Raw genomic sequence first — 24,095 nt, forward strand, 5'->3', positions numbered from 1 at the left:
ACATTTTTGACAGTTGAAAAGTTTGAATTTTCCCTGAGCAGAAGATGAACTGCTGGAGATCCTCTTTGTCTTAGCTGTTTGTTGTGTTTGTCAGAATATGGTAGGTGAGTGGACATGGCCAGAGGAAGCAGGGGCCACCAAATCACCCCCAACCAACAACAACATTCTTGGACATGTTGTCCAGCGACTGAGGAACATTGTTCTTCCACCCATCATAGAACCCTCTTCACCTTCATTTCCTCACTTTAACTTGAAGGCCTGTGTCCTGGGCAAGTTTTGCTCTGGCAAGACCACCTGCCTGACCAAGATTGCTGAAGGCATGCTATCCAAACAGCGATGCAGCCATACACACAAACACACCTAAGCACGTCTTTACTGGTATTAAATAAAAAAAACGGTGGTTGAATGAAATTTTATGTCTTATTTTGTGTGTTATTTTCTGCATTAGCCCATAGCATCTATGTCTTATCAGCTGACACACTGATTGAGAAGGCGCTGAATGCTTACCAGAAAGAAGACGAGGTTAGTTACATACAGTATAACTGCATCTTCACTAGTATCGTTTTCATATAATCTAGTCACATAATTTTGCTTAGAATTTTTCAGGAACATAAAATCTCACCAGTCTCTCCTGCTGGTGCCAGAAATATATAAACCCCAAATCACGTGGCCTTAAAAAGGTCCTCAGTGATCCTAACATTTCACTATTTGGACAAAATGCACAGGTCACAGAGCAGCAGGGAGAGAAATCCAATGAGCAGCTGTTCACAGTCTCCTCAGCACTGCAGTCTGGTGGGTTACTAAAGCCAGTACAATTCTATTCTATGCTATTTTATACTATACAATGTGTTTATTTGCTTGCAATAAAAATGCACTGCACTACAGTTGCCTTTTTAATCTGATAGGTCACTTGTAATGTTGTTTTTCAGACCTTGACACTGAAATGAAGAGTAGAGAGAGAAACATAACTGTAAGTGTTGTTTGTGTACAGTGTGTTGCATTTGTGATATCACTAATTAACCTGATTAAAATGTTCTTTCTTTACTGACACAATGATGATTTTTGGGAACATGTAATAATTTGAAATACTGAGTGATAGACTTTTTCCAGAATTGATTTGCTATTTAAAATGAAATACTTAGCCCTTCTTAAATGTGTCCCATATACAGCTGTCTCCTTGGGCCGTACACGGCGGAGCTGTAGGAAAAGAGCTGGGGGAAGGCAACACCATCTCTAATGAACTGTTAGTGGATATTATAGTAGAGGCTATCAGGTAAGCAGATAACCTTTAGTCTGTTGTATGATCTTATTTTTATGCAGTTAATTCCCAGATTCACAGAGACTTCTCAATGATATAGTGTGGACAAAATAAGCAGCCCTACAAACTCTAGAGAGTAAAGTGTATGTCTTATTAGGCAGGTTCCAGCTCATTCAGGTTGGGTCCTAGACGGGTTTCCCGTGAACATCACTCAAGCCTACCTGCTAGAGAAAGCCCTGGGTGGGTCTGTAGACGTAGAATATGGAGTCGAAAGCAGGACGAACCTTGCTGCTGACCCTAATCCACCCAAACGTCCACCACCCCCAGTTCCTGTATTGGACCTGGCTCTGCTGCTGGATATCCCTCCTGAGAGTGTGGTCAAACGTGCCTTTAGTCACACTGGTAGGGGTTATGTATCTGTTAGCACCTAAACATGATCTGTAATGTGCAATGTGTAAATTGTGTTTTTGTGTTTATGTGGTTTGCTTGCTCTTACTGTCTTGCAAAAACAGATATAGCTGTTGATACAACTTCCAATCCCACAGACAAAAGCTTGTATCTGGCACAGATTTCACACAGGTAAAAAAAAAAAATCAAACAAAACAATCAAATAGGAAGATAAACACATACATACTTCTGTGTGACTGTGTGTCTAATATTTAATCCTTCCCCCCCCCCCCCGAAGGATCACAGCTTTTCAGGACACCTGGCCAAAACTAGAGACATGGTTTGGTGGAAAGCAAAACATTTTGGTCCATATTGATGCGAATGTAGACAAGGAAGAGCTTTACAAGATGGTGCAATCTGTTTTGATCCAAAAACTGGAAGGTAACTGGCCTTTTTAGTTGTTTTTCTTTTTGTGTTCTGTTTTAGCTTTTTGTTATACTAGTACTCCACTACATCCAGAGACAGATATTATACTTTTTCCTGCACTACATATGTGCACAGACCAGGTACTGGACAATGCTCTCTCTCTTCTGTCTCTAATGCAAAGTACAAATATTACTGGTACAGTAATATTTGTTCTACAAGATTAGGCAAAATATAGGATTAGGTAAAATATAAGATTAAAATATGGTTTTTATTTTATCACACACTGATGATGAGATTCTGTTTCTACAGTACATGCTGTATAATAGATCATTTGTCTTCCAGGAAAAGAAACACAATATTTACTCAGAATATACCAATATATTCTCTCATCAGCTCTTGCCCCTCCTCCTGTTGAAGATGTGCTGGGCAGTGGGGAAGCTCTGGGCTCCTCCTCTTCAGCCACACCTCCATCTGTAGATCAACTTCCAGCTCTCACAGATGAAGTCCTTGGCCCCAGTGAGTCCTGTTCCAGCCTTAATAAGGAAAAAGCTCTAAGTGTGATGTTACTTCCCAAATCCAACCCACACACACCCAGAGGTGATTTGACCAGTAGTCTGTGGATTACCCATTGCAGTTGTTATTTTAAAGTAACCTCTGGTCACATAAGAATTTTTTCATCAAAGAGAAGATTTATAAATGACTTTTACTTTTCCAACTGATAATGACTTTGTGTTTTTTTACATATAGAATACATACACATTTTATGTTTTAAATGTCTCTAAATGATATCAGTATTTGGATATAAACTTTCTTTGTGAGGCCACGAAGTCTGAATTTCAAAAGTGGAAACCAGACAATATGGCAATAAATGTATGGTTCCTCAGTTTAATATCATTCTACTGACAAATGTTGACTGACTTTAAAGATTTAAATATCATTGCTGATATCTAATTTGGTTTTGCACTGGAATAAAAAAAGAAAACAGTTATTATCAGTTCTATATGATTTGGTCACCTAATATGATTCTGTGATTGTTAATCATTGTTTAGCATTAAATAAATATGATTATGTTTACTATTAATTCTGATCTATCAGTACTGCAATCTAGGAGGGCGTCAACTTCCTCAGTGTCCAGTGTCCCCATGAACCCACCTGAGTCTGCTTCTCCATACCCGGGGTCATCTGGCTGGGTCTATGTGGATGAATCACTTCCTTCAGTAGGATACATCTTTTAGTTGTGTTTCTTGAGTGCACTTCCAACCTCTTTCTTGTTTGAAAAATCTTGTTTTATGAGTGACATATGGCATGACATTCAGATGCACTTACTTGAGTGGTTATCTCGAAGTGGCGCATGAACATGATTTGCCCTCTGTTTTTTTCTAACTGTATTTTCTGTATTTTCGGCTGCATTACACTTTGTCTACTTACTATCCTCCTTTGATTGCTTTGTTCATCTTTTCCCCTCCTCATCTCTGTCTCTAGGAGATCTCAGAGTACCTTTGTCCCCATTGGGACACAATGTGTGATTCTTATGTGAACAACATAAAGACAGTGATGCAGCAGCTCCGTACACAAAGCATTGTTATTAACCACCATCTGTTTAACATCAGGTATGACAACTTCTTGGATCTGTCTTTTCCACATTTTTGCATTTGATCTTTATAGCTAAGAATGCATAATTGCTCCTATAATAATAGTTTCTTTGTCAGAAATGTTTGACACATCAAAGACCATATTTATGTTAAAAGAAATTTATTAAAAATGATAAATGTTATGTGATAAATAGCTCATTTATTACTCTGTAAGTATTTCTTGTGTCCTAAATCTGTAGAGAGGAATTTAAGCATTTCCTGGGGCATCCAGATTTGAAGCAGGAGTTAGTGTCTCAGTGGCAGAAGGACTTCAACAACATACCTGATGATATGAGAGAAGATGAGGATACCAAAGCAGAGCTGCATCTAAGACTGGATGTAAGAATAATTTGTAATATGATACAATGCAAATATTCTTAAATGTAAAAACCTGCTTGAAAATGACAATATAAAGAATATGGAGACATTCTGATATGTGTACAGGAGCTGCGTAAACGTTTGTGGGATATTAGTGACAAGCGTAAGGAGCAGAACAAGCAAGAGAGGACTGCTCTCATGTGTGATGGCTGGTTGGAGGACCACACTGCTATCCTCATCAACCACCACTCCACACTCATGCAGGTAGGTTTTCAGTTTTGGTGTAACTGAAAGCTGAAAAATGCTGCTGGCTGAACAAAGTTTTTTTGGGGGATTTCAATTCTGAGAAAAGCTTGAGATGGCTGTGGCTAAGGTAAGGAGAAGCACTGCACAACTAGACATCTGGACACAAGCTGAGGTCTGATCAGTCTCGGCTCAGTGGTCATCACCAAGTCAAACAGTGAAATGACAAAGAATGAAGGGTACTCATTCCCTTTATAATCACAGCATATAAAGTGTGGAAAGAAACAACATCAGTGCGGAGACAGTCTTTTGGGGTAAGAGATGAAAATCTTCTACCGCATGTGTTCACTGTCTAAAACAGACATGCACAATATGTTTCATTCTTAGTATAAGACTTCAAGTTCCTGCTATCTAAACTATTCTAAGATTCTGACCTCTAAGGCATCTCTAAATGTGTCACAGGCATTGTCACTGCACTCTGTAGCTGTACGAAGGCAACATAATGTCAAAACCAAGAACCAAGAACAAGAACAAACATAAATCTAGAGTGCTGATGTACTGATTTAGCTAGACAAAACAACGTATCCTTGCAAGTGTGACAGTAAAACATAGGCTGAAACCAGGTTGAAAGTTGTGCTACTACATAAAGAGAAACACACTGTATATATTGCATATTGAATGCAGCCATATATCTATATATTTAGCAGTTAACTGCCTTTAATCAAGGCATTTGCCTCCACAGCCTGGAGGAGGGGGCATAATGTTGAAAGATCTGAAACACCCAGTGATTTAAGGAACATCAGGGATGTTGCTTATTGCTTATAAGCTATATGTTATAGACTATTTAGTTTATACTGTGTGTTTTGTACCTTTTCCATTGCTTCTTTTCCATCCACTTTGTGTTTATTGTGTAGAGAGATGTATGTCTCTTGTATCTCTTCAGTGTGACTTAGTTTTTGGCAAAGCCATTATCTTGGATTGTTTATGTTGCATAGGTGGAGCTGGATCGTTTCCAGGAGACACTGTGTATTCTCAGGGTCTACTATTTGAGCATGTACAATCAGGTGCTGCTTGAGCCACCCTCTGACTTTGCCTGCATCCCCCTACTGGACACTGTAGAAATGAAGGAGCAACACGAGAGGCAAGAAACATTATCATGGCAATCTAACAATGTTAAAAAAGATAATAAACTGAAATGACAAAACAATGAATAGTTTATGGATAGTGAGTGCAGAAAGTGACAGATTTATTTTTGTTCTACCAGTAGTAAGCCAGCAGACACAAGTGTGTATGGTCAGATGGATGACAGTAAGGACAAGAAGAAAACAAAATTGTAAGGGAGGAGCACTATCACATACAGTGTTTCCTTGAGGTTTTTCTGTAGCATGTTTTATAGATTAAATAGATGTTGTCATTTCCTCACAGTCCAAGTCGCTGGCACATACAACACATGTTCACATAAACTTAAATATAAACAGTTTTGTTCTCCTCTCCAGTATTACCGTCCTCCCCAGACATCCTGACTCTTCTGGAGAGGTCTCCAAGATGAACAACCAGGGTCAGCCTGAACCTGTCAAGGTCATTCCTGCCAGATATTACAGCATATACTCTGCTTTTTTAAATTTACTGTAGTGATTTTAACTTGTGCTGCTTTATAAGACCACCCAAAATACTCTGACACTAACATAAGAATATTAATGGTTGATATTTTAATATACAGTAAGAAATAAAAACCCCAATGTTTACTCTAGCCATCCATTGAGAAGCTGATCTTTGACTACGAGGAGAGACTCAGAGCCATCAACAGAATGGTAATGCTTTGCATGCGAGAGCTTACATGAGCATATTATGGAGGTATTTAGATATTTTTTAAACTCCTGACATGTATATCTTATATATATATGTGTAGATGTTGGCAGAAGCCAACAAGATGGAGAAGGATGGGGCTCAGGATAAAGAAGTCATAAACAAAATAAATAAAGAATATTCAGCTGCACTGGATCACGAGGGTATGCACACATACACACATTCTGTAGTTTCTGTATATCACAAAATATTTTCAGTATTCTTAGTGTAACATTGTGAAATTAATAAATTGTGGTTTTCTAAAAACTAATATGAATGATATACTGTATATGTATACAGGTGTGACTGTTCTAATGTATACATGTTTGTATTTGCAGTTGTGCACATCTATGCATATGTGTATGTGTATGTACATGATCTATATATACTTACTGTACTGTATATTGTTGTGTCCAGAGAATGCAGTAAAGGTGCGCATTGCTCTGGTGAAAGGTCATGGTCTGGTGATGGTGCACTCCCTGCACAGCAGAGCAGAACAGACCTTTAGCAGCATGGAGAAGTGGTTAGAAGCACAATATCTGGCAGAAATGAAGAGGTATGGTACAGCAAGAGTATGGGTTCATGTATGGAATTGTATGCTGTGGGCCATGTGTACAGAGAGTGTTTTTTCAGTAATAATTGACAGAAAACATGCAGTTTTTGTTTTTTATCCGTATCTGTCTCCTGTTCTCTAGTATTGACCAATTATCACAAGTGGTTTGCCACCACATAGAGGCTGGTACTAAGCTGCAGAATGAGCTGGTGTTGGTACGTAGTGACTTTGTAATTGTATAGAATTTTTAAAAAGTTTTAATATGTACCCCGGGTAGGTGTAGTGAGATGCTCACTAGTTACAGGGTGTGGCTGCTGCAGGATTAAATTTGAACTGTTGACATTTGACAATGGGCTGCATTCTCCTGTACCTTGCTTTTTCCAGGAATGTACTGACTTCTGTCTGAATGGAGACTGCCACATGGTGGCTAGCCCTGTTGCCCCTCCCCGTCCACCTACTCTAGAGAAAGCCTTACGTTCCACTCCGACCATCACTCAGCTAGAGTCGCTCCACCAACAGCTATGCAATGTTGCTCCATCAGGTACAAACAGAGGAGATTAGTTATGATCTGACTGGGTCTGTGAATCCAACTCACTATCCATCATCCATCAATCCTCTTCTTTCCTTTCTGACTTTCAGGCCTCATGTCCAGTTTTGAGTTTTTCAGCTTGCTCAGGGATATCACCTCTGTTAACATGGGCAGGAACAGCTTGCCTGAGCCCTGGCTCAACAAGAATGAAACACAGGTACTCTTCAAAGTATTCCAGAGGCTCAAAACACAAAGTCTGGCAATAATTTATTCCCTCTTTCCCAGATAGCATTAAATAATACAACAACTCTGCTAGTTTATGGGCAACGTAAGTCAATTAAAATGATCACAAAGTATTTAGCTGACAGTATGGTGCAGGAATGTTATGTCTTGCTGATCTTATCCTGCACAGACTGAGTCAGCAATTTGCATAGTCTAAGCAACCAAATAAAATACACCTTACATAGTTTATAGGAGCATTATCCTATTCTCTCCTGTCCCCAGTTGATGGAGATTGTGTCTCTGTTAATGGAAGACTCTGAGCTGATCGACTGGCGTCGGTTTCTGCTCAGTGCTGCCCTCCCTTGGCCGTTTCCCTCTTTAGCACAGCTGCTGGTGGTGCTAAGACGGTTCAAGGCAGCAGATACTGGTGATGTCGGCTATATAAATGAGGAACAGTATCTACAGGTTAATCTCTATGCACACACAAACTCTGAAGTATTTTGTAAATTTTAATTTTGATTCGCCGGTTAGACATTTTAACTGTGTTTTAATTCATATGTAGTCCTTCTACTCTGGATGAACCCTCATCTACAAGTTATCTATCCACTCACAGTCATCAATGGCTTCTCGTTCTTTAAATAGGTCTAGGTTCAAGTCAGTGTGGTGACACATTTAGTATATATTGTACTTTATATAGTATAAAGTGAACACTGTAGCTCCCTGAATATAAAAAGAAGTGATTGATTTGCTCTTTTTACCTCTGCTCTTACCAGACAGAGTTGTGGTTTTCCAGTGAGAATGTCCAGACTGTCCCTGAAGACCCCTCTGAGCCTCTACCTTATGACCGTCTGACTAACCTGCATAAGGTAACTGCAGTGCCTGACAACTTAATTCAAAGTCAAGGTAAACTTCAATTATCCCTGACATGGGAAATTTAAGTGGTCATGGTACACGACCAACATAAGAGACTGAACAATGAGAAGAGTGATGAAATAACATAAAATTACAATAGGGCATGTCCCAACTTGTTACATTTTAAGTATAAAAGGACTTCAGCTTTCAGTTGAGTATGTACAGTGGTCATATTTACAAATTATTGCACTGGGGGAGTTTTCTGTATTCTGTTACACAGCCAAACATGGTTTAACTATTCATAAGACATATTCAGTAATACCATATTGTGAAAAGAAATTAACCTAAAACACAAACTAATAGGGAATAAACATCCTCTACAACCGTCCATTTTGTGCAAAAACTCAAAAGTGATCAGTTTTCAAAGTGTTACATTTCCTGTATGTCTCTGTTCTTCCTTGGTAGTTCTTTTTCCAGTTGTTTGCAGACCACTCCTTCTCTCCCCCTCGACTGGACTACATGTCCATGTTGCAGTACTTTGCAGCTGACCCAAACCCCACACAGGGGTTTATCAGAGCACTTAGTGTAGTGCTGGGACAGCATCTCAAGCACTCTTTATCAGACCATCTTGTCAAGGTGAGTGAATTAATGAAGAAAAGAAATTAAAATTGAAATTCACTGAAAAGGCACTTTTCTTCTTTACATTTGGGATGGAAATTACATCATCAGTTCAAGTGTGATGTTAATTGAAAGATGCTTTTTATGTTTGATATTGGTCAAACTATTGTCCATCTCATTTAACGGACATTCCTTGTTGTCTGCGTTGTTTACTGTCTGTTTATACTGCTTATTCTGCATTGTTTGCACTTTCTGTTGCTTGTAAATACTGCTTATTTTTGTTATAGCCTTATGCTGGTTTACTGTTTGCACATTGAGAGCCGATGTACCTGAGTCAAATTCCTCGTGTGTCCAGCACACCTGGCCAATAAAACTGATTCTAATTCTAATTCAAACTTCAAGCAGAAGGAGAAATGTAGAGAGAAGTGAGTTTACATTTTTGTATATGTGCTCCTATGTAGCTCTCTGCCTGGCACACTGTTTATCTGAGTATAGCGGGCCAGTGTTCTACACACAAGGACATCCTGAGATCCTACATTCTTAGATAGCAAAATCTTAAGGCATGCTCATGGTAGGTTATGCTCTTTGCCTGGAGACATGAGTTTTATAATTAAACACCACAAAATATTGATCACATGTTCTTGACTTTATTGTATTAATTTCAATAACACATTCTAACCTTAAAACCAACAGTGCCTTCAGATCTAGAATTATAATAGATGTCAGTGATATTAGTTTCCATGATGCCATGTAACAGCATGTGTCAGGTTCTTCTAGCAGCTGCTAATGGAGGTCAGTACTGTTACATGGCAACAGGATGATATCACTGTATTTTGTTTATACAGTCTATGCCCAGTATAGATGAGGCTACAGAGCTCAGCTTCTCAGAACTTCATGGAGAGTGCAAGGAAGAAGAGACTCTGTGTGCATCAAGCAGTTTGCTGGGGGAACAGGAAGTGTCTATACGTGCTCTACTTGCTGTCATCTGCCACAATGTCACTAAGATGAAAGACAGCAACCCCCTTCCTCCAGGCTGCCTGAGTCAGGAGGAGCTCACTGAGGTATAGCCTTATGAAAGTTCAAACTGGTCTCTTAGGAAAATATGTAAACGAGTGGTTGAACTAATTAAGGGGACGAAATGGTTAACCAAATGCAGTAAAAAGTATACTGTTTAATTTCAAATCGAGCTGTACGTATATTACCTCAAGAAGATTTTGTTTTTATTATGCTTTAATTATTTTACCATCACTGTGCATATGAAGGCATTTTATTTAATAAGCTACAAAATGTAACTATTGAGGGTTACTAAGGTTGGGTATTTTGAGAGTCAGAGATAATAATCCATGAGGGTTTTGAATGCTGCTGTACCATTACTTGGATATTTAGGAGGACAGACATCACCTTCATTTCCATAATTAACTTAAAATGAACTAGGTAAAATCCCCAGTGTACTAAAGTTGTCAAGTTTAATTTACCAATTCTGTGTGTTTGCAGAATAGCTTTGTGCATTTAAAATACTAAGGGGTCCATACTTAAAAATACATTTTCTTGGGATAATTATCAATAGCAATATAGTAAAATTAAATCCTCCCCTCATGGTAATACTGTTTATCTCTACTTGCCTCTAGCACCTGGTGCATATATTCAGAGAGCTGGACTACCAGCCTGAGGACTGTGTTCCCTTCTCCGTTCTCTCTCAGCATCCTTCCATCCAGAGCCTAATGGAGACCTCAACACACCTCCAGCTTGTAGTAAGTCTCTGTGTTGTTTGTCCCCCTACTACAATTTTTGTTACATAAGAATCCAAAATAGCACAACACTTGTCCTGTGCTGCTGTGATTAGTCACATAGTTATCACCCCGACCTTCCACCATCATGTGCATTCATATGCTCATTGGGTTTTTTTAAGCTGACAAACCTACACAAGGATTCACCTCCATTTTCATCTCTCTCTCCCTCCCAAACCTTTTGTGTCCTTTCTTTCTTAGCTTTAACATTTATTATGTTTGTTACATTTATTTATCTCTCAAATTTGTCTCTTTCTGTCTCTTTGTCTTAGGACATTCATAGATTGCTACTGGGACATCAGAATGAAGAAGAGACAGCTTCACAGTTTCCTAAAGAATGAGACATACAGTACATATACATACTGCTGTCTGCGTCAAAAAAAAAACTTTATCAGTATTCTAATTACTTTTGCTTTTGAAATGTTTGAATAAATCATTTTGCAACCAAAGCTTGAGATGGTAGGGTCGACCCCACTGACTTTTTTCCTGATACACTCCAGCAGCTTTTTTTGACTGAGTTGTTTTTCTGATGATTTCTCTGACGTAGAACACTGTTTGTAGCCACAGTGCCCACTGCCCAGTTTAGCCGACTTGTCAGCCACTTCCTGCCAGGGCAGCCGACAGTCCTGTCACAGTCTTTTCAGCCCTGATGTATTGTAGTCCCTACCCAATTTATCAATCACAGCTGCCCGTCTATTAATCAACTTAATGTGCGTGCCATTTAGAAAATAATAAAGTAATATAGACATATAATTAAAGTAAATCAAGTGCTATTAGCTAACTTTTCTCGAGTTATGTTAATCTGAAATTAGTGTACTTTTAAATTGAAAAATTGCATAATAATAGTATTTCAACCTGTTTTCATTGCAGATCAACTTGGTTCAACTCTTTCCTGAAATCTGCGTTTTCATCATTCTAGCACAGTAGAATGCCTTTTTTTTTTTTTTTTGATTTTTCAAGTTGCAGACACTTTTAATATTGATATATACTATGGAGGCAAAACGGCATCCATAATATACATTCTTTAATAATACTGATAATAGGCTAATAGGCTAGGATTTTGAATGCAGAACTTAAGAGTAATTGAGTACTTTTACAGTTGTATTTCTACTTTACATAAGTAAACAATATGAAAAGAAAACTATATGAAATCCTCCATTACTACTTTTACATTTTTAAACAACACTTTTGTGTGCAGAATTGTTGCTTGTAATGCAGTGTGGTGTTGCTATTTTGAGCACTTCTACCACCACTGTTAATGTTTTTATTCAGCCTGGCACTATTATTTAGGGGTTATGTACACCTTTAAAATAGCATCATTTTTTAAAATGTCTACAGCCTTCAAACGGGGACAATTTACTCTAATAGGATGGTTATGGTTCTTATAAAAGGTTTGGGGCACACACGAATCTGATTGGTTAAAGTGTTGTACATTGATTGGCCAGTGTTGACAACGTGGGCGTGGTCAGACGTCAATGTTTATGTAGTCTACTGTCTGTCCGTGTCTGTAACCGCTCCAAGGTCTCTGCAATGTGATTTCGTGGCGTTGCTTTGTTGTTATTTCATTTTACCCCCTGTCTTCACTACATTATGCTCCAGCCTTTAAAATGGGGAATCACTAACAGGTGAAACACGGAAGAAACCGAGGAACAAGCCGGAATGGCAGGCGCCTTTGGTTTCAAAGGCTGCCAGAAAATTCGAGGTCAGCAGATTAGAAATCTGCTTGAAGCGAAGGACTTCTTTCTCTTCGACTGCGACGGGGTTATATGGCACGGAGAGAATGCAATAGCGGGAGCGGCGAAGGTGGTGAATTCGCTGATCCGCCACGGCAAAAATGTAGTGTTCGTCACCAACAACTGCACCAGGCCCCGGGAAAATTACGTGCACAAGTTCTACCGACTGGGCTTCACCGACGTGATGCTAGAACAGATCTTTAGCTCTTCGTACTGCTCGGCCCTCTACCTGAGAGATGTCGTCAAGGTCCGCGGCCAGGTGTTTGTGATCGGCTGCGACGGACTGCGCATAGAGCTGCTGGAGGCGGGCATCCCCTGTGTGGAGGAAGAGGACGATCCGGACGCCACCATCTACAACTGCCCCTTGGCTCCGGACGTCAAGGCAGTGCTGGTGGGGCATGATGATAAACTGACTTTTTTAAAAAAAAAAAGCTCCCGCTGGCTAGTGGAAGGATTCTGCCAGGTATGGTGATGTCTTTGAAGCTTGGCTCGCTTTAATTCAGGTCATGGAGGTTTAGTTCAGGACAGGTTCCACTTAAAGACTATCACAGTTTTTTGGATGAATGTATTACTGACAGCCACTGGGCACATGCCCAGGAGGCCCAAAGCTGGAGGCCGAGTGCTGTTGTAATCATTCTGATTCATTTGTATTAGCTATTTGTTTATTCTGTAATCAAATACAGCTGCATATTAAGTTTCAGTAAATGGTACCCACAGGCTGCCACTCTTCTGAGTCTCTTTGCATAGTTTATGTACCCCATGACTCCCACCATATACAGTGGTACATGTACACATGACAGACTACACATGGCAGCCTCATAAAAGGACAAGTTACTATGCAATACCTCTATGCTCAATAGCATCTCAGGTTTGTGTTAACACATTTTCTCGGGTTTATGTAAAAAAAAAACAAGGCATTATGTTGGCCCACTTAATTTTAACAACCGGTTCAAATCCAGCTGGAACCTTTGAAATGGAAATGTGAGGTCATAGGACAGTTGCTATTTTTGCATGTTTAGTAATCCTGCTTACGTTTCAAGAATATCCTAATTAATATTTCATGTTGCACTGGAACGAATTAAAATCAGTGGCAATACTGAATTCAGAAATCTAACAGTTACTGTAGTAATGTAGCATTACATAGGCTATTCTTTATGTGAGAACTATCAAAACCACTCTCAGAACTTTGCTCTAATCTTTACCCCATGATAGGTTCTGGGTCCCTCACTGCAGCCCTGGAGGTGGCCTCAAGTCGCAAGGCCACTGTGATCGGCAAGCCGAGCCGCTTCATGTTCGAGTGCATCTCCAGTCAGTTCAGTGGGGTGGACCCTGCCCAGTGCCTGATGGTCGGGGACCGCCTGGAGACAGACATACTGTTTGGGTCCAACTGCGGCCTCGATACCATGCTCACTCTCACCGGTGTGTCTCAGATTGAGGAGGCCCAGGAGTACCTGAAAAGCGAGCTGACCACCAACCACAGCTTGGTGCCTGACTACGTGGTGGACACCATTGCAGATTTCTTACCTGCGTTTGAGGAACTGGATGAACAGAACAACTGATGAGTCCCTTTGGCTCTAGTACGGAGCACAGATTGCTTCTGGTGCATTTCAAGTGCAGTGTTTAGTCTGGCAACACAAACATTCCTGTCTACAATTATCAAAAACTATACAGTAAACGTTCCTCAGTAACAAGGCGCTGTTTATGTTGTGAGCAAGAGTCGTAGGACATAATATTCTCAAAATAATCAGAGTAATCCAGTTCATACCTCAGTGTTTCTTCTAGTGTTGTGCCCATTTGTGAATTGACCGTTCCCTCTGACTTGGTTATGAATATACTGCACTTTCTTGTTCATGGCTCGTGTTTGATACTGGATTTTGAACATCCAGGGGTATTTTTGCAAAGACAAAGTGTTGTGTAACCATGTGTTTAGGAGGTGGTTAATTTTTGCCAAAAGCCAGACAATGTCTGTTTTCTTGTATGCGTTTGCCAGGCTGTGACTTCTCCTGGATTAATTTATGGCAAAAGGAGAAACTAAACACTGAGGTTTTCTCAGCTCTGGTGGAGACTAAGATGACAATCTGCCAGTCAGACAGGTGAAGTGTACATTCACTTTTGGCCTTTCTGTCATGTCTGTAATACTTGTGCCAATATCCATCAGAGTAATAAACAGCTTACTAAATCTTGTAGTTAGAAAACGAGCGTCATTAACGGTGGCCAGTCGTACTGCTCCGTCGTGAAATTTCAGTGTTGTTAATGATTACCATATAGAGCATGCCAGCAACAGTAACAATGAATCCCTAAAATTTATTCTAAATATGTTGTTCATCTGTTGAAGGCATTATTACAAATGTCTGTATCTTCTGCTTGTTCTGGGTCTATGTATCTACATCAAGTATGATAAGAACACCACAGCCAAAATACAAGTCTTTTAATCAGTAGTTCACATGACCTCAGCACCATTTCATGCAATATGATGTGATATCCAGCACCTCTTCAGCCTTTGTTAGCTCCAAAAAACAGTCGGTTAGTTTACTGCAGTGACAGAGAACAAAGAAACCTCCCGATGATTCTCTGTACCAGAACCTTGTGCTTCAATTTTGGGTAAATAATATGAAGAAAATAAAAATCTGAAAAATCCTGACTTGTTTATAATGCTAAAACTAAGTTTCAACACAGGCAAAAAAATCTGCAAGAAACAGTTGTGGTGCCAGTAAATAAAGGAAAACATAGAAGCTAATGTTAATGATGGTGCATGAAATACAGTGAAGACGCCCCTTATTTTGAACTTACAATACAAATTTAAAACCTAAAAATAAACATATGTACATTTTAACAGGATTTACACAACCCTTTATTCTACATCGTGTCTCGTGGCATTCATTTTTCTTGTGCTGATGAATAAAAACACTGATCTCCGACAGATGTGGCCTTTGGCTGCAGTGATTGAGTAGCTTCATGTCACTCTGGTCCACCACGCTGTGGTAATAAAAGAACATTTTTTTCATGTTAAATTGCTTTTTGAAGAGTTTTTCCTTGTCATAGTTGAGGGTCAGTCTAAGGACAGAGGGGCTCATATGCTATACAGACTGTAATGTCTTGAGGCAAATGTCTGAATTGTGATATTGGGCTATATAAATAAAATCTGACTTGGCTCAAATGTATCATTAAGGATCATGACATGAAAGCTCATTTAACATGACACTGCACATGCACTCTGTCTAAATAGGTCAACTACTTAGGTCTACATTTTCAGGTTTTGCATTATGTTAAGTTTTCACAAGCTGTGGCTGCAGAGTTAAGATAAACTTGTTTTCCTCGTTATAATCCATTAGAATTCCTTTGTGTGTGTTTAAAAGCCAAAGCTCACTTTGCAGGTTTATCTTTAACTGCTGTTTATTACTGCCTTGACCCATCAAACTTGGTTTTAAAAATGTTCAGTTTAAGGCTCTGGGCACAGTCTAGTGTGTAGGTGGTCAGCTCTGCCCCTCACCTGGATGTAGTCAATTTCATCCACTGTCAGCGGTCTCCTGCGGTACCTTGCAGGGACTAACTGAATAGAGGCCAGGGTGTCAGGCGTGCTAGGGGCTGGATTCAAAGGTGCGTGAGGTCTTGATAACAGAGGCGGCGTTGGAGCCGAAGGAGAACTGGGAGCATTGTGTTGTGGAAAGTTAACTGTTAACATTTTCAATGCCTCTTGAACTAGAAAAGAAAAGAATAAAACATTATTGATAAAAGACAACTCAAGGAAACATTTGAAACCACAGCAGGGAAAATATTAAAAAGATGAACAGATTCTAACCATTTAGAACCCAAAGCAAAATTTATTCAATCATAGCTAAATAATTTTATATATGTCGAGGATTTCATCTGAGTACTGTGGGAAAAAAACTTCATTTAAAAAAATATAATAAACTCCTGTACCATTAAAATCAGTCATTTCAAAATGCACTGCAGCTTTACTGTAAATACAGCTTCTCAAGTGACATTGGCCAGATGGGCACAGAAAAAGTATAAACTAGGCCAGGAAGTGCTAGTTACATCACCAAGAGCCATTTTCCAGAGTCGGTTCCTCCATTTAGGTCATCACTGTCTGACCATTATTCACTTTGTTCATACTCACCATTGGGCCTTGGGATGCCTTGCCTGTTGGGAAACTTAATCAGGGGAGCGTGAGGCCGAACAGCCTGCAAAAACATACATACAAAAAAGTAAACGTCTTTTTGAATTAAGAAGTGTGTTACCTAAAGGGTCAGTTAAGCCTACAGTTCGAGGCATCTGCCAATAAGATAGGAAAACTCTGCAGTGAAAACATCCTGGTTCTACTTTCTCAAAAACTAATATCTGCAAAGTTTGTCTATTGCATACTAGGATCAAACTGTATTCAATTTTCATTTCGGTTGTAAACTGAGTTATGTTTGGATTTTGCTAGTTGGACAAAAAGTTATGTTCATTTCTACATATCAAATATTTGTCTCATTTACAGCAGTTATGTTCGTGGGTCAATTTGACCCGCAACATAACAGGAGGGTTAAACCCCTGTTCATCCTTCAATACCATCAGGAAGGCACCTCATTGGTCTAAAACTCACTCTGCAGCATAACAACCACCACCTGCAGAGCACACACAAGACCCTCGACATCATGAATGACCCCCTCAGCCCCCAGCCACAGCCTCTTTGGATGTTCAAAGCTGCTCCTGCTCTGTATTTTTTAGATTAATTCAACTTTACTGTCATTACCCATGCACAAGTAGAGGGCAACGTAATGCAGTTTAGCATCTAACCAGAAGTGCAGAAATAGCAGTGCAGAGTGTGCAGTATCTAGTCAGAACTAATTTGCCGATGGATATGTACAATTGATATTTACAGTAAGATATTTTGTGTTAATGCCAACTCTGGACAAAGTTATCTAAGCTGCCTCCTCAACGCATCTGTCTGCTGCAATCACCTATTAAAAACTGAGCTAACGACACCGGCAAAGCTGCAAAAATGTTATTTAAAGTTGTCTCAATACGAGAAAAGACATGAGATAACAGTGTTTTGCTGATTAACAAGGACATCATCAAGGGTATGCCCGTGTTTGTCAGCCAAAACTGCTTCACCAACATCACTGATTACCCATTCACAATAACGAAAACGTGTCATTTTGCTTTGTAATGTTCAATACAAACAGATATATAGAGTAATTACATTTTAGGAGCCACGTTACCTGAATAACTCGAGTGGTAGGAGCTGCCATTTTGGAGCTGACTTTGCTCCCCATGACGACCTCTCAGGTTTACTTCCGGTATAGAAAGCGCCTTTAAGCTGTCGAAACTCACAACACGATGGCGCTGTTGTTTATTTAAACAGTAAAGTAACATAACAAGCAATGGTCCAGACAAATATTAAAAAAGGTGCACTTCCTGATAATGGTGAAAGTGGACAAACAGAAGAATGGGATCGTTACGGGACGGATTTTAGCCCAGTTTATCTGTATTAAAATGTACGTAAGCTGATTAACCTAAACATTGCGCCTTTATTAGCTTTATTTTACCTGTGGGTTAGCTCTGTATTATTCCCCGTAAAGCAATTAAATGACAAGAATATTGTCAGTGTTATAACTAAAAAAGCCGATGCAAACCTACTATGCCAGGACAAAGACAAATATCTTCAGTTTCACTCCGCCTTGATAATAAAATAAATAAAATAATAAATCCAAAACACATTGATCACGTGGTCAATTTGTGTCCAATCAGAAGCCAAGGAAGCAGCACAGATGTTTTATATAGAAAGATGTATCACTAGCGGAACTTTCAAAACGAAATGTTCACTCGTTCATGCGGAGCCATAGACCACTTCCACAGGCTGAGTAATTTTTTTTTTAATGAAGACTAAACGGAGTTTGATTTGAATTCATAAACTAATGGGTTCCTCTTTAATTCAAAGTATATAAGGTTTGAACAGAAAATACTTTAGAGCTAATTTAAAATTCTGATAACACAAGCAGAAAAGGATGGCTTAAAAAAAAACACACAGTCCCAAAATGTTATCATGATGAAGCATCTTTCTATAAGGCTCTTTGTGAATGCGATCAAGTTTGCGGACTATAACTTTCCAACATCTCCATCCACTGGATTCCCAATTTATTGCACAATTCTTTAAAGTTTTGTAATGTTTTATAGCTCTCTTTACCCATGTTTGATTCTGCATTCATAATTAATAAAATCCATCTCCAACACCTGAACCACAAGTGGGACAAGTGAATTTCCAAACCTTTATTATAATAGATTAAATTGTGCTGTCTGCAGAGAGCCATTTGAGTGTTAAGGATGTATTAAATGTGTTTATGCATAATAGTTCTTTTTAGTTATACATTTGTTTGCATGCATTATTCCATATCTACAGATGATGGAACTGCTAATGCAGAAACAGAAAATATCCCCCCTCCTGCCTCTGCCTTCCCAGCCACAACAAGAAACTACATCTCAACACATAAGTAAACAGTTCACATTTTATTAGATCTTCTTTTATTACACAAACTGGTCCAGAGTCATGGAAAACAAAAAGGTCTCAGTCTTATCAGTGGCCCACTCCTAACTTGAGATACCACTCTGACTTCTACAGCTTCACAATCAATATGTGCACAGAGCAGTAGCACTCAAGTGAGGATTTGGCCCCTGACATTTGGTTCAGAGCTGTTTGCAGGTAGTGTGCACTACTATTTGCCATACAGCTGTTTGACTTTGCTCGCAGAGCTGTTTGCCATACAGCTGTTTGACTTTGCTCTCCTACTATATCTGAAGGCAACACCGATTCATTGGTTCTTTGGCCTATTGAACAGCTGTGTGAGTTGGTCCTGAGAGGTAGCCTCTTTTTGCTGCATGAGTTCAGCATGGCCCTTGGTAACACCCCAACCATCAGGGACAGACATGGACGGACACAGAGGACGACCAGAGGCTGGCTTCAAGTTCTCCCAGTAGTCACGACGGGCTCTAAAACAGACAATAAATAAGAATCCTCATACCAGTTAGTAGTACTCACTGGTGATCGACAGCTAATATTTCTCATCTTAATGATTTTAAGAATATATTTATTAAACAACACATAAATGGACATGATACATTGCTTCTGACCTGGCTCTGACCCACGGTTTGGTGTGCATCTCTAGACCAGCACCCCAGTTGCCATGTTTCTCTGAAGCAGCTGGGAGGAAGCCTCTCTCAGGGGCCAGCTCCTCTGCTACAGCCCTGATGTGATAAGGTTCAAATCCACAGCAGCCACCAATGTAACGAATGCCAGCATTGTAGGCCTCTCTGGCGTACTTGTGCATATCCCAGCGTGTCAGGATCCTGGGCTCCAGACCTGAGATAAGATTCCACATTAGATTACAGGGTGACCTTGCTACACTTTGATGCAGGATGCATTAAGAAAATGTTATTTTGTTGTGCCATTTTATACTTGATTACATAAATTGAATGGTAACATTTAAATGCAACATCATATTATTATTACTGAAGGGGAATTCTGGCAGGTCAATGAACCCCTGTATATTGCAGTCGGGCGTGTGATACGCCAGGGGCTGCACCATGTAGTGAGCCTTCAGCCCGGCCTTTTCCACTCCCTCTTTCATCATCTTGACAGTTTTCACAGCAGTCATGGGGTCAAAATGGCAGTTGACTCCAACAATCTGGGCACCTACAGAAGAGCAGGCATTAGTGTGAGCTGACCATTACAGATATGCAAAGGAAGAACACAAGTAGCAGAGATGACACTAACTGTATTTTGCAGTTGTGGTCGCAAGGTTTGGGTTTAATCTAGACATTTTGAATTTTTAAATACCATAACAGATGCGTCATATTTTATATCCATTATCCTGTGTGACAAGATCTTGAGACCAATAATAAGTTGTGCTCACTGGGAATATAAGAAAACAGTCCTTACCGGCTTTGACCAGTCTGACAGCACACTCTGCAGGTGAGACACGATTCATGTCTCCCTCTGGTCCAATACACAGAGTAACAGCCACAGGCTTCCCTGTCTCCTTCAGCACCTCCACAGCCCACATGGCCTCTTCAACGTGTTCAAAGTACTGCAGGACAGAAACATCAGCAACTTGTAGGAAACAAGCAAATCTGGCATGAAATTGCTTTAACATTTAAAAACAAGCACCAAAAAGAATTCTGGGGGGGGGGGGTTTCAGTTCTCTCCTTCGGCAACACAGGAAGTCCACATTTTTCTTGATGAACACTTGCAGCTGTTTCTTGAAGATGGCCTTCACCTCTGTCTCACTCTTGCAGCTCAGGTAGGATGGAGTCTGAGACACGCCTCCAGCAACCAGAGCATCACCCTCGTTGGCAACCTCACGGGCTAAATCGCAGGCTGCCTCATTGATTTGAGCTCCCTGCATGAAGTATATGGAATATGTGGAAAATGCGTTTTTGAGTTTATAGATATTACTGTCATTTTCATTTATATTACAACTTATATTCATAAAGGAATTGAGTAATTTTACCTGCTAATGTTAATGTACAGATAACATTTCCCTCCAGTCACCTGCATGATATTCTGTTTATCCCTATGAAAGTGGTTTGATGTCTCTTTTAACTTACAGTGAAGGTGAGTTTGTTGCCTCTGTTTTCCAGCTTGTCATCACTGGCATAAAAGGTGAAGGTCTGCATAACATTGGACCCAGCCCTCAGGAATTCCCTGTGCAGCTGTTGTACTGAAAGTCATCAGACAAACAGATTGCATCATAAGGCAAACATACTAACAAAACCATCTAAACTGTGCTACGTAATGCACAAGGAAGCACCTGCTGAGAATAATAAAGAAGCTGTTTTATGTTGAAATAGAGTATTAAAGCTGATTATAAAGCTTTTTCTCACCTGCTTCAGGGTGCTCTACAGCAGCTTCAGGGGTCCAGGGACCAGCTTTCACATAACCTCTCTTCTCCAGGGCAAACACAAACCCGCCATCACCGATCACAATCTCCCCAGCATCAAGACGCTCCAAGATTCCCTGTGATAATAAATACTAAAAAAATGCCAAAAATGCGAAAATGAAGTGCTGGTCAGTTTTGCTTCAACAGTGACAGAGGGGTCCAGAGGACTTTTCATCAGGATGTTTTTAAAGTCGCTTCTTATAATTACATAGATTCTTTACTGGTCTTATGCCTCCAGGAACAGCTGGAAGCCTCAGTGGTCATAAGAATGTGACTTGACATGCCAGCTGTGAAGAAGATATGCTGGGAACACTCTGCCCTGAATAATCCACAAAAAAGTAAGTAGTTTTTGGGCCTTCTGAGACTTTATACTTAGACACGGCACATAATATTACTAATGACATGCCACAAAACTACCATGCAAGAATATTCTGCAGGATGAGTTTAGACACCACGTACCTTCTTTTTCGGTGCCATAATCCTACAGCTGTGTGAATGCTCAGACTTTGAGAAATTGAAGTGACATTAGAGTGGGGCTGAGGGCCATTATAAATCTCTCTGAAGTAGGGAGGGGTCCAAGCAACAGCTGCTCTGATTGGCAAGAAGCTAGTTACACAACTGCAGTGTTTACTTCTTCCTGTCCCCTCTTTAACTGAATGACAGTATTGTGAGTGTATGTTACTGGTTTGATAATTATGTTTGATGTGTTTGTCTGTCTTGTGAGTTTATGTATTTCTGTTTTTTGGACCCTGAAAACTTACAATTGAAACTTCCTGACTGACCTACTGTACTTCTAAATCAATGCATATGTGAAATGTGTCCAATAGCCTTCATTGTACATAACAACATATAAGGTACTAGGGCTACAGACAAGACCATCTTTAATAAGTATTCACTGGAATATATAGTGTGGTTCTGCTTTTGATGCAATTCTATTAAAAGTTTACTTTCAGTGGACAAACTAATTCTCTGCAAATTAGCTCCACTGGTAAAATGTTCATACATATTTGCAAGCTCTAGGTTAACCAGCCTGGTTGCATCAAATCCAATTTTTCAGGTGTTTGTCTTTTTCACGTGACCCTGAAATGTCTGATGCAGTTAGGAAATACAAATTTGCAGTGTCCTCATAGCTGAACCTTCTGAAAAGGCCAGAAGAGATAAGCTTGTGTTATGCACCTCTGTCCAGTTTTTGTTAATCTTGAGACACAAGACTGATAAGACTGGCAATGCAAGTCAAGCCTCAGAGCAACGTGTTGTTATTGACTGCAGCTTCTATATGTTGATTAGATTATTTTATATGACTCTGATCCACTTCTGAAGATCTCAGAACAGAACATAATTATTTGAGCTTTGTAAAAATCTTGCATTTTAATTTCAAAGAAGCATTCACATATATGTAACAAACTGTATAAAGCTGCAATATTTCATCAATTGAATGATTAAGCGATCAGCATAAAGTTAATCACCAACTACTTTGACAATGAATTGCTAACTTTCATTTTTTGAGAAAAATGCCAGAAAGTAGATAGTTTCAGCTCCTCCATTATGACAAGTTGCTGTTTGAACCTTTGTTCAACCTTTGTCTTTGAGCTTTGTACTGTTGGGCAGCTGAAGTCATGTCAGGCTGTGATGACACAGTGATGGACTTTTAGTTTTTTTCCCTGGTGATTGAGCAATTAAGAAAATGATCTGGATTAATCTAGAAGGTAAATAATCATTAGTTGTAGCTTTGTGAGCTATTGGACAATTTGTGTCTTATATGACAGAAACCAGTATTAGTCTGGATTTAAAAACCACTAGTGCATGTAGATCATTGCATTTATCCTGGTTATTCATTAACACCTCCTTCCCTGACTTCAGTTTTCATTCCTGCCTTGTTTTTTTCTAGGTCATGAACACAAACTCACATTAAAATATGCACAAACTCACACACAAATACAGGGATATTGTCTGTTCATTTTTGATTCTTAACACAGAGTGCCTGTTTTCTATCCCTTTGCTGCTGTAACAGTGTGAATTTCCCACTTGTGGGACGGTTCCCAGTTGTGCTTTCTTCTCAAAAGCAACTTAAACACTGGTTGTGTTTAGAGATGACTAGACTGTTTACTACAAGGTGAAGTAGTTTCACTTGCAGTGACAACAGCTGTGAAAACAAACTTTTTCTCCATCATTTGTCCTATTTCAGAAGTGTCTAAGAAGCCATATCAAATATTATTTCATGTAGAGTTTTGTGAGGTTATGCCATAAATTCATTTCTATGAAACCTATATTCATGCTGTATATCATTTCTTGTGAGTTACTCCAGCTATTCCAGCTGGAGTGTGAGGCACTGACCAGCTTTTTGCAGTCATAACTAGTTCTCAGAGGCTGGAAGTGAAGCAATCTGTTGCAAAGAGACCAAAGGTCGCAGCAGCGAGTGAAAGTAGAAAGGAGAGATGGATGAAAGTTCAGCCTGGTTCTTGCTATGGGGGTAACACATTTGCAATGTGAATGACCTGGGCTGACACCGATAACGTTGTGGTTAACTACTGACTCCTAACAAGCTGATAATGTGTCAGCTTAGTCACATGATTTTTTGGCCCAGTGGCAACAAGAGACAGCACAGAGGTCTGAAACATCACATGGTTAGTCTTAACATGAGATTATGTTTTGCATTGTAAACTACAGTGCTAGTTATGGTAATGCTGTTGTTATGTTGAACTATTACTGAATTTCTTTGGTCTGTAGTTGCATGTCATTGCAGAATGTATGTGCAATGCACATTCATGTTTC

The 24,095-nt window shown here is 39.6% G+C and overlaps 4 protein-coding genes across 10 annotated transcripts in view; 2 read left to right on the forward strand and 2 right to left on the reverse strand.

Annotated features, from left to right (window-relative positions):
* Positions 1 to 11,118, forward strand: part of spef2 (sperm flagellar 2) — a 17,049-nt gene extending 5,931 nt beyond the window's left edge. For 4 of the 7 annotated variants that reach the window (XM_020593752.1, XM_020593753.1, XM_020593755.1 and 1 more), the window contains exons 11-38: positions 95 to 317; positions 449 to 522; positions 726 to 792; positions 930 to 970; positions 1,170 to 1,273; positions 1,416 to 1,660; positions 1,771 to 1,837; positions 1,944 to 2,086; positions 2,465 to 2,668; positions 3,167 to 3,288; positions 3,554 to 3,681; positions 3,903 to 4,041; positions 4,147 to 4,284; positions 5,259 to 5,404; positions 5,528 to 5,596; positions 5,760 to 5,841; positions 6,015 to 6,074; positions 6,173 to 6,272; positions 6,526 to 6,664; positions 6,804 to 6,876; positions 7,046 to 7,202; positions 7,301 to 7,407; positions 7,695 to 7,877; positions 8,186 to 8,278; positions 8,730 to 8,900; positions 9,728 to 9,943; positions 10,511 to 10,633; positions 10,942 to 11,118. In XM_020593752.1, the coding sequence (XP_020449408.1) occupies positions 95 to 317; positions 449 to 522; positions 726 to 792; positions 930 to 970; positions 1,170 to 1,273; positions 1,416 to 1,660; positions 1,771 to 1,837; positions 1,944 to 2,086; positions 2,465 to 2,668; positions 3,167 to 3,288; positions 3,554 to 3,681; positions 3,903 to 4,041; positions 4,147 to 4,284; positions 5,259 to 5,404; positions 5,528 to 5,596; positions 5,760 to 5,841; positions 6,015 to 6,074; positions 6,173 to 6,272; positions 6,526 to 6,664; positions 6,804 to 6,876; positions 7,046 to 7,202; positions 7,301 to 7,407; positions 7,695 to 7,877; positions 8,186 to 8,278; positions 8,730 to 8,900; positions 9,728 to 9,943; positions 10,511 to 10,633; positions 10,942 to 11,010 (3,483 nt within the window). In that variant the 3' untranslated portion in view covers positions 11,011 to 11,118. The remainder of the gene's footprint in view (positions 1 to 94; positions 318 to 448; positions 523 to 725; positions 793 to 929; positions 971 to 1,169; positions 1,274 to 1,415; positions 1,661 to 1,770; positions 1,838 to 1,943; positions 2,087 to 2,464; positions 2,669 to 3,166; positions 3,289 to 3,553; positions 3,682 to 3,902; positions 4,042 to 4,146; positions 4,285 to 5,258; positions 5,405 to 5,527; positions 5,597 to 5,759; positions 5,842 to 6,014; positions 6,075 to 6,172; positions 6,273 to 6,525; positions 6,665 to 6,803; positions 6,877 to 7,045; positions 7,203 to 7,300; positions 7,408 to 7,694; positions 7,878 to 8,185; positions 8,279 to 8,729; positions 8,901 to 9,727; positions 9,944 to 10,510; positions 10,634 to 10,941) is intronic. The other 3 variants (XM_020593754.1, XM_020593757.1, XM_020593756.1) reach the window with 3 other exon arrangements.
* Positions 11,119 to 12,087: 969 nt separating this feature from the next.
* pdxp (pyridoxal (pyridoxine, vitamin B6) phosphatase) lies at positions 12,088 to 14,585 on the forward strand. The gene is given in 3 exon segments (XM_020593907.1): positions 12,088 to 12,829; positions 12,832 to 12,865; positions 13,615 to 14,585. Coding segments are annotated over 3 exon segments (882 nt in total). The 5' UTR covers positions 12,088 to 12,328; the 3' UTR covers positions 13,962 to 14,585.
* A 230-nt stretch (positions 14,586 to 14,815) lies between these two features.
* kgd4 (alpha-ketoglutarate dehydrogenase subunit 4) lies at positions 14,816 to 18,081 on the reverse strand. The gene is made up of 5 exons (XM_020593905.1): positions 18,028 to 18,081; positions 17,610 to 17,716; positions 16,523 to 16,586; positions 15,893 to 16,101; positions 14,816 to 15,378 (listed from the first exon to the last, which is right to left on the reverse strand). Exons 2-5 carry the CDS (start codon positions 17,661 to 17,663, stop codon positions 15,361 to 15,363), a joined length of 345 nt encoding a protein of 114 aa, XP_020449561.1. The 5' UTR covers positions 17,664 to 17,716; positions 18,028 to 18,081; the 3' UTR covers positions 14,816 to 15,360.
* An 817-nt stretch (positions 18,082 to 18,898) lies between these two features.
* On the reverse strand, positions 18,899 to 22,190 carry LOC109956508 (betaine--homocysteine S-methyltransferase 1-like). The gene is made up of 9 exons (XM_020593667.1): positions 21,783 to 22,190; positions 21,268 to 21,400; positions 20,992 to 21,104; positions 20,600 to 20,783; positions 20,324 to 20,494; positions 19,895 to 20,077; positions 19,516 to 19,744; positions 19,162 to 19,374; positions 18,899 to 19,124 (listed from the first exon to the last, which is right to left on the reverse strand). The coding sequence occupies exons 1-8, from the start codon at positions 21,798 to 21,800 to the stop codon at positions 19,197 to 19,199; spliced, it is 1,209 nt and encodes a 402-aa protein (XP_020449323.1). The 5' UTR covers positions 21,801 to 22,190; the 3' UTR covers positions 18,899 to 19,124; positions 19,162 to 19,196.
* Between the last annotated feature and the right edge of the window lie 1,905 nt (positions 22,191 to 24,095).

Source organism: Monopterus albus, unplaced genomic scaffold, assembly GCF_001952655.1.
Source record: "Monopterus albus unplaced genomic scaffold, M_albus_1.0 scaffold20.1, whole genome shotgun sequence".
Classification (NCBI taxonomy): Eukaryota; Metazoa; Chordata; class Actinopteri; order Synbranchiformes; family Synbranchidae; genus Monopterus; species Monopterus albus.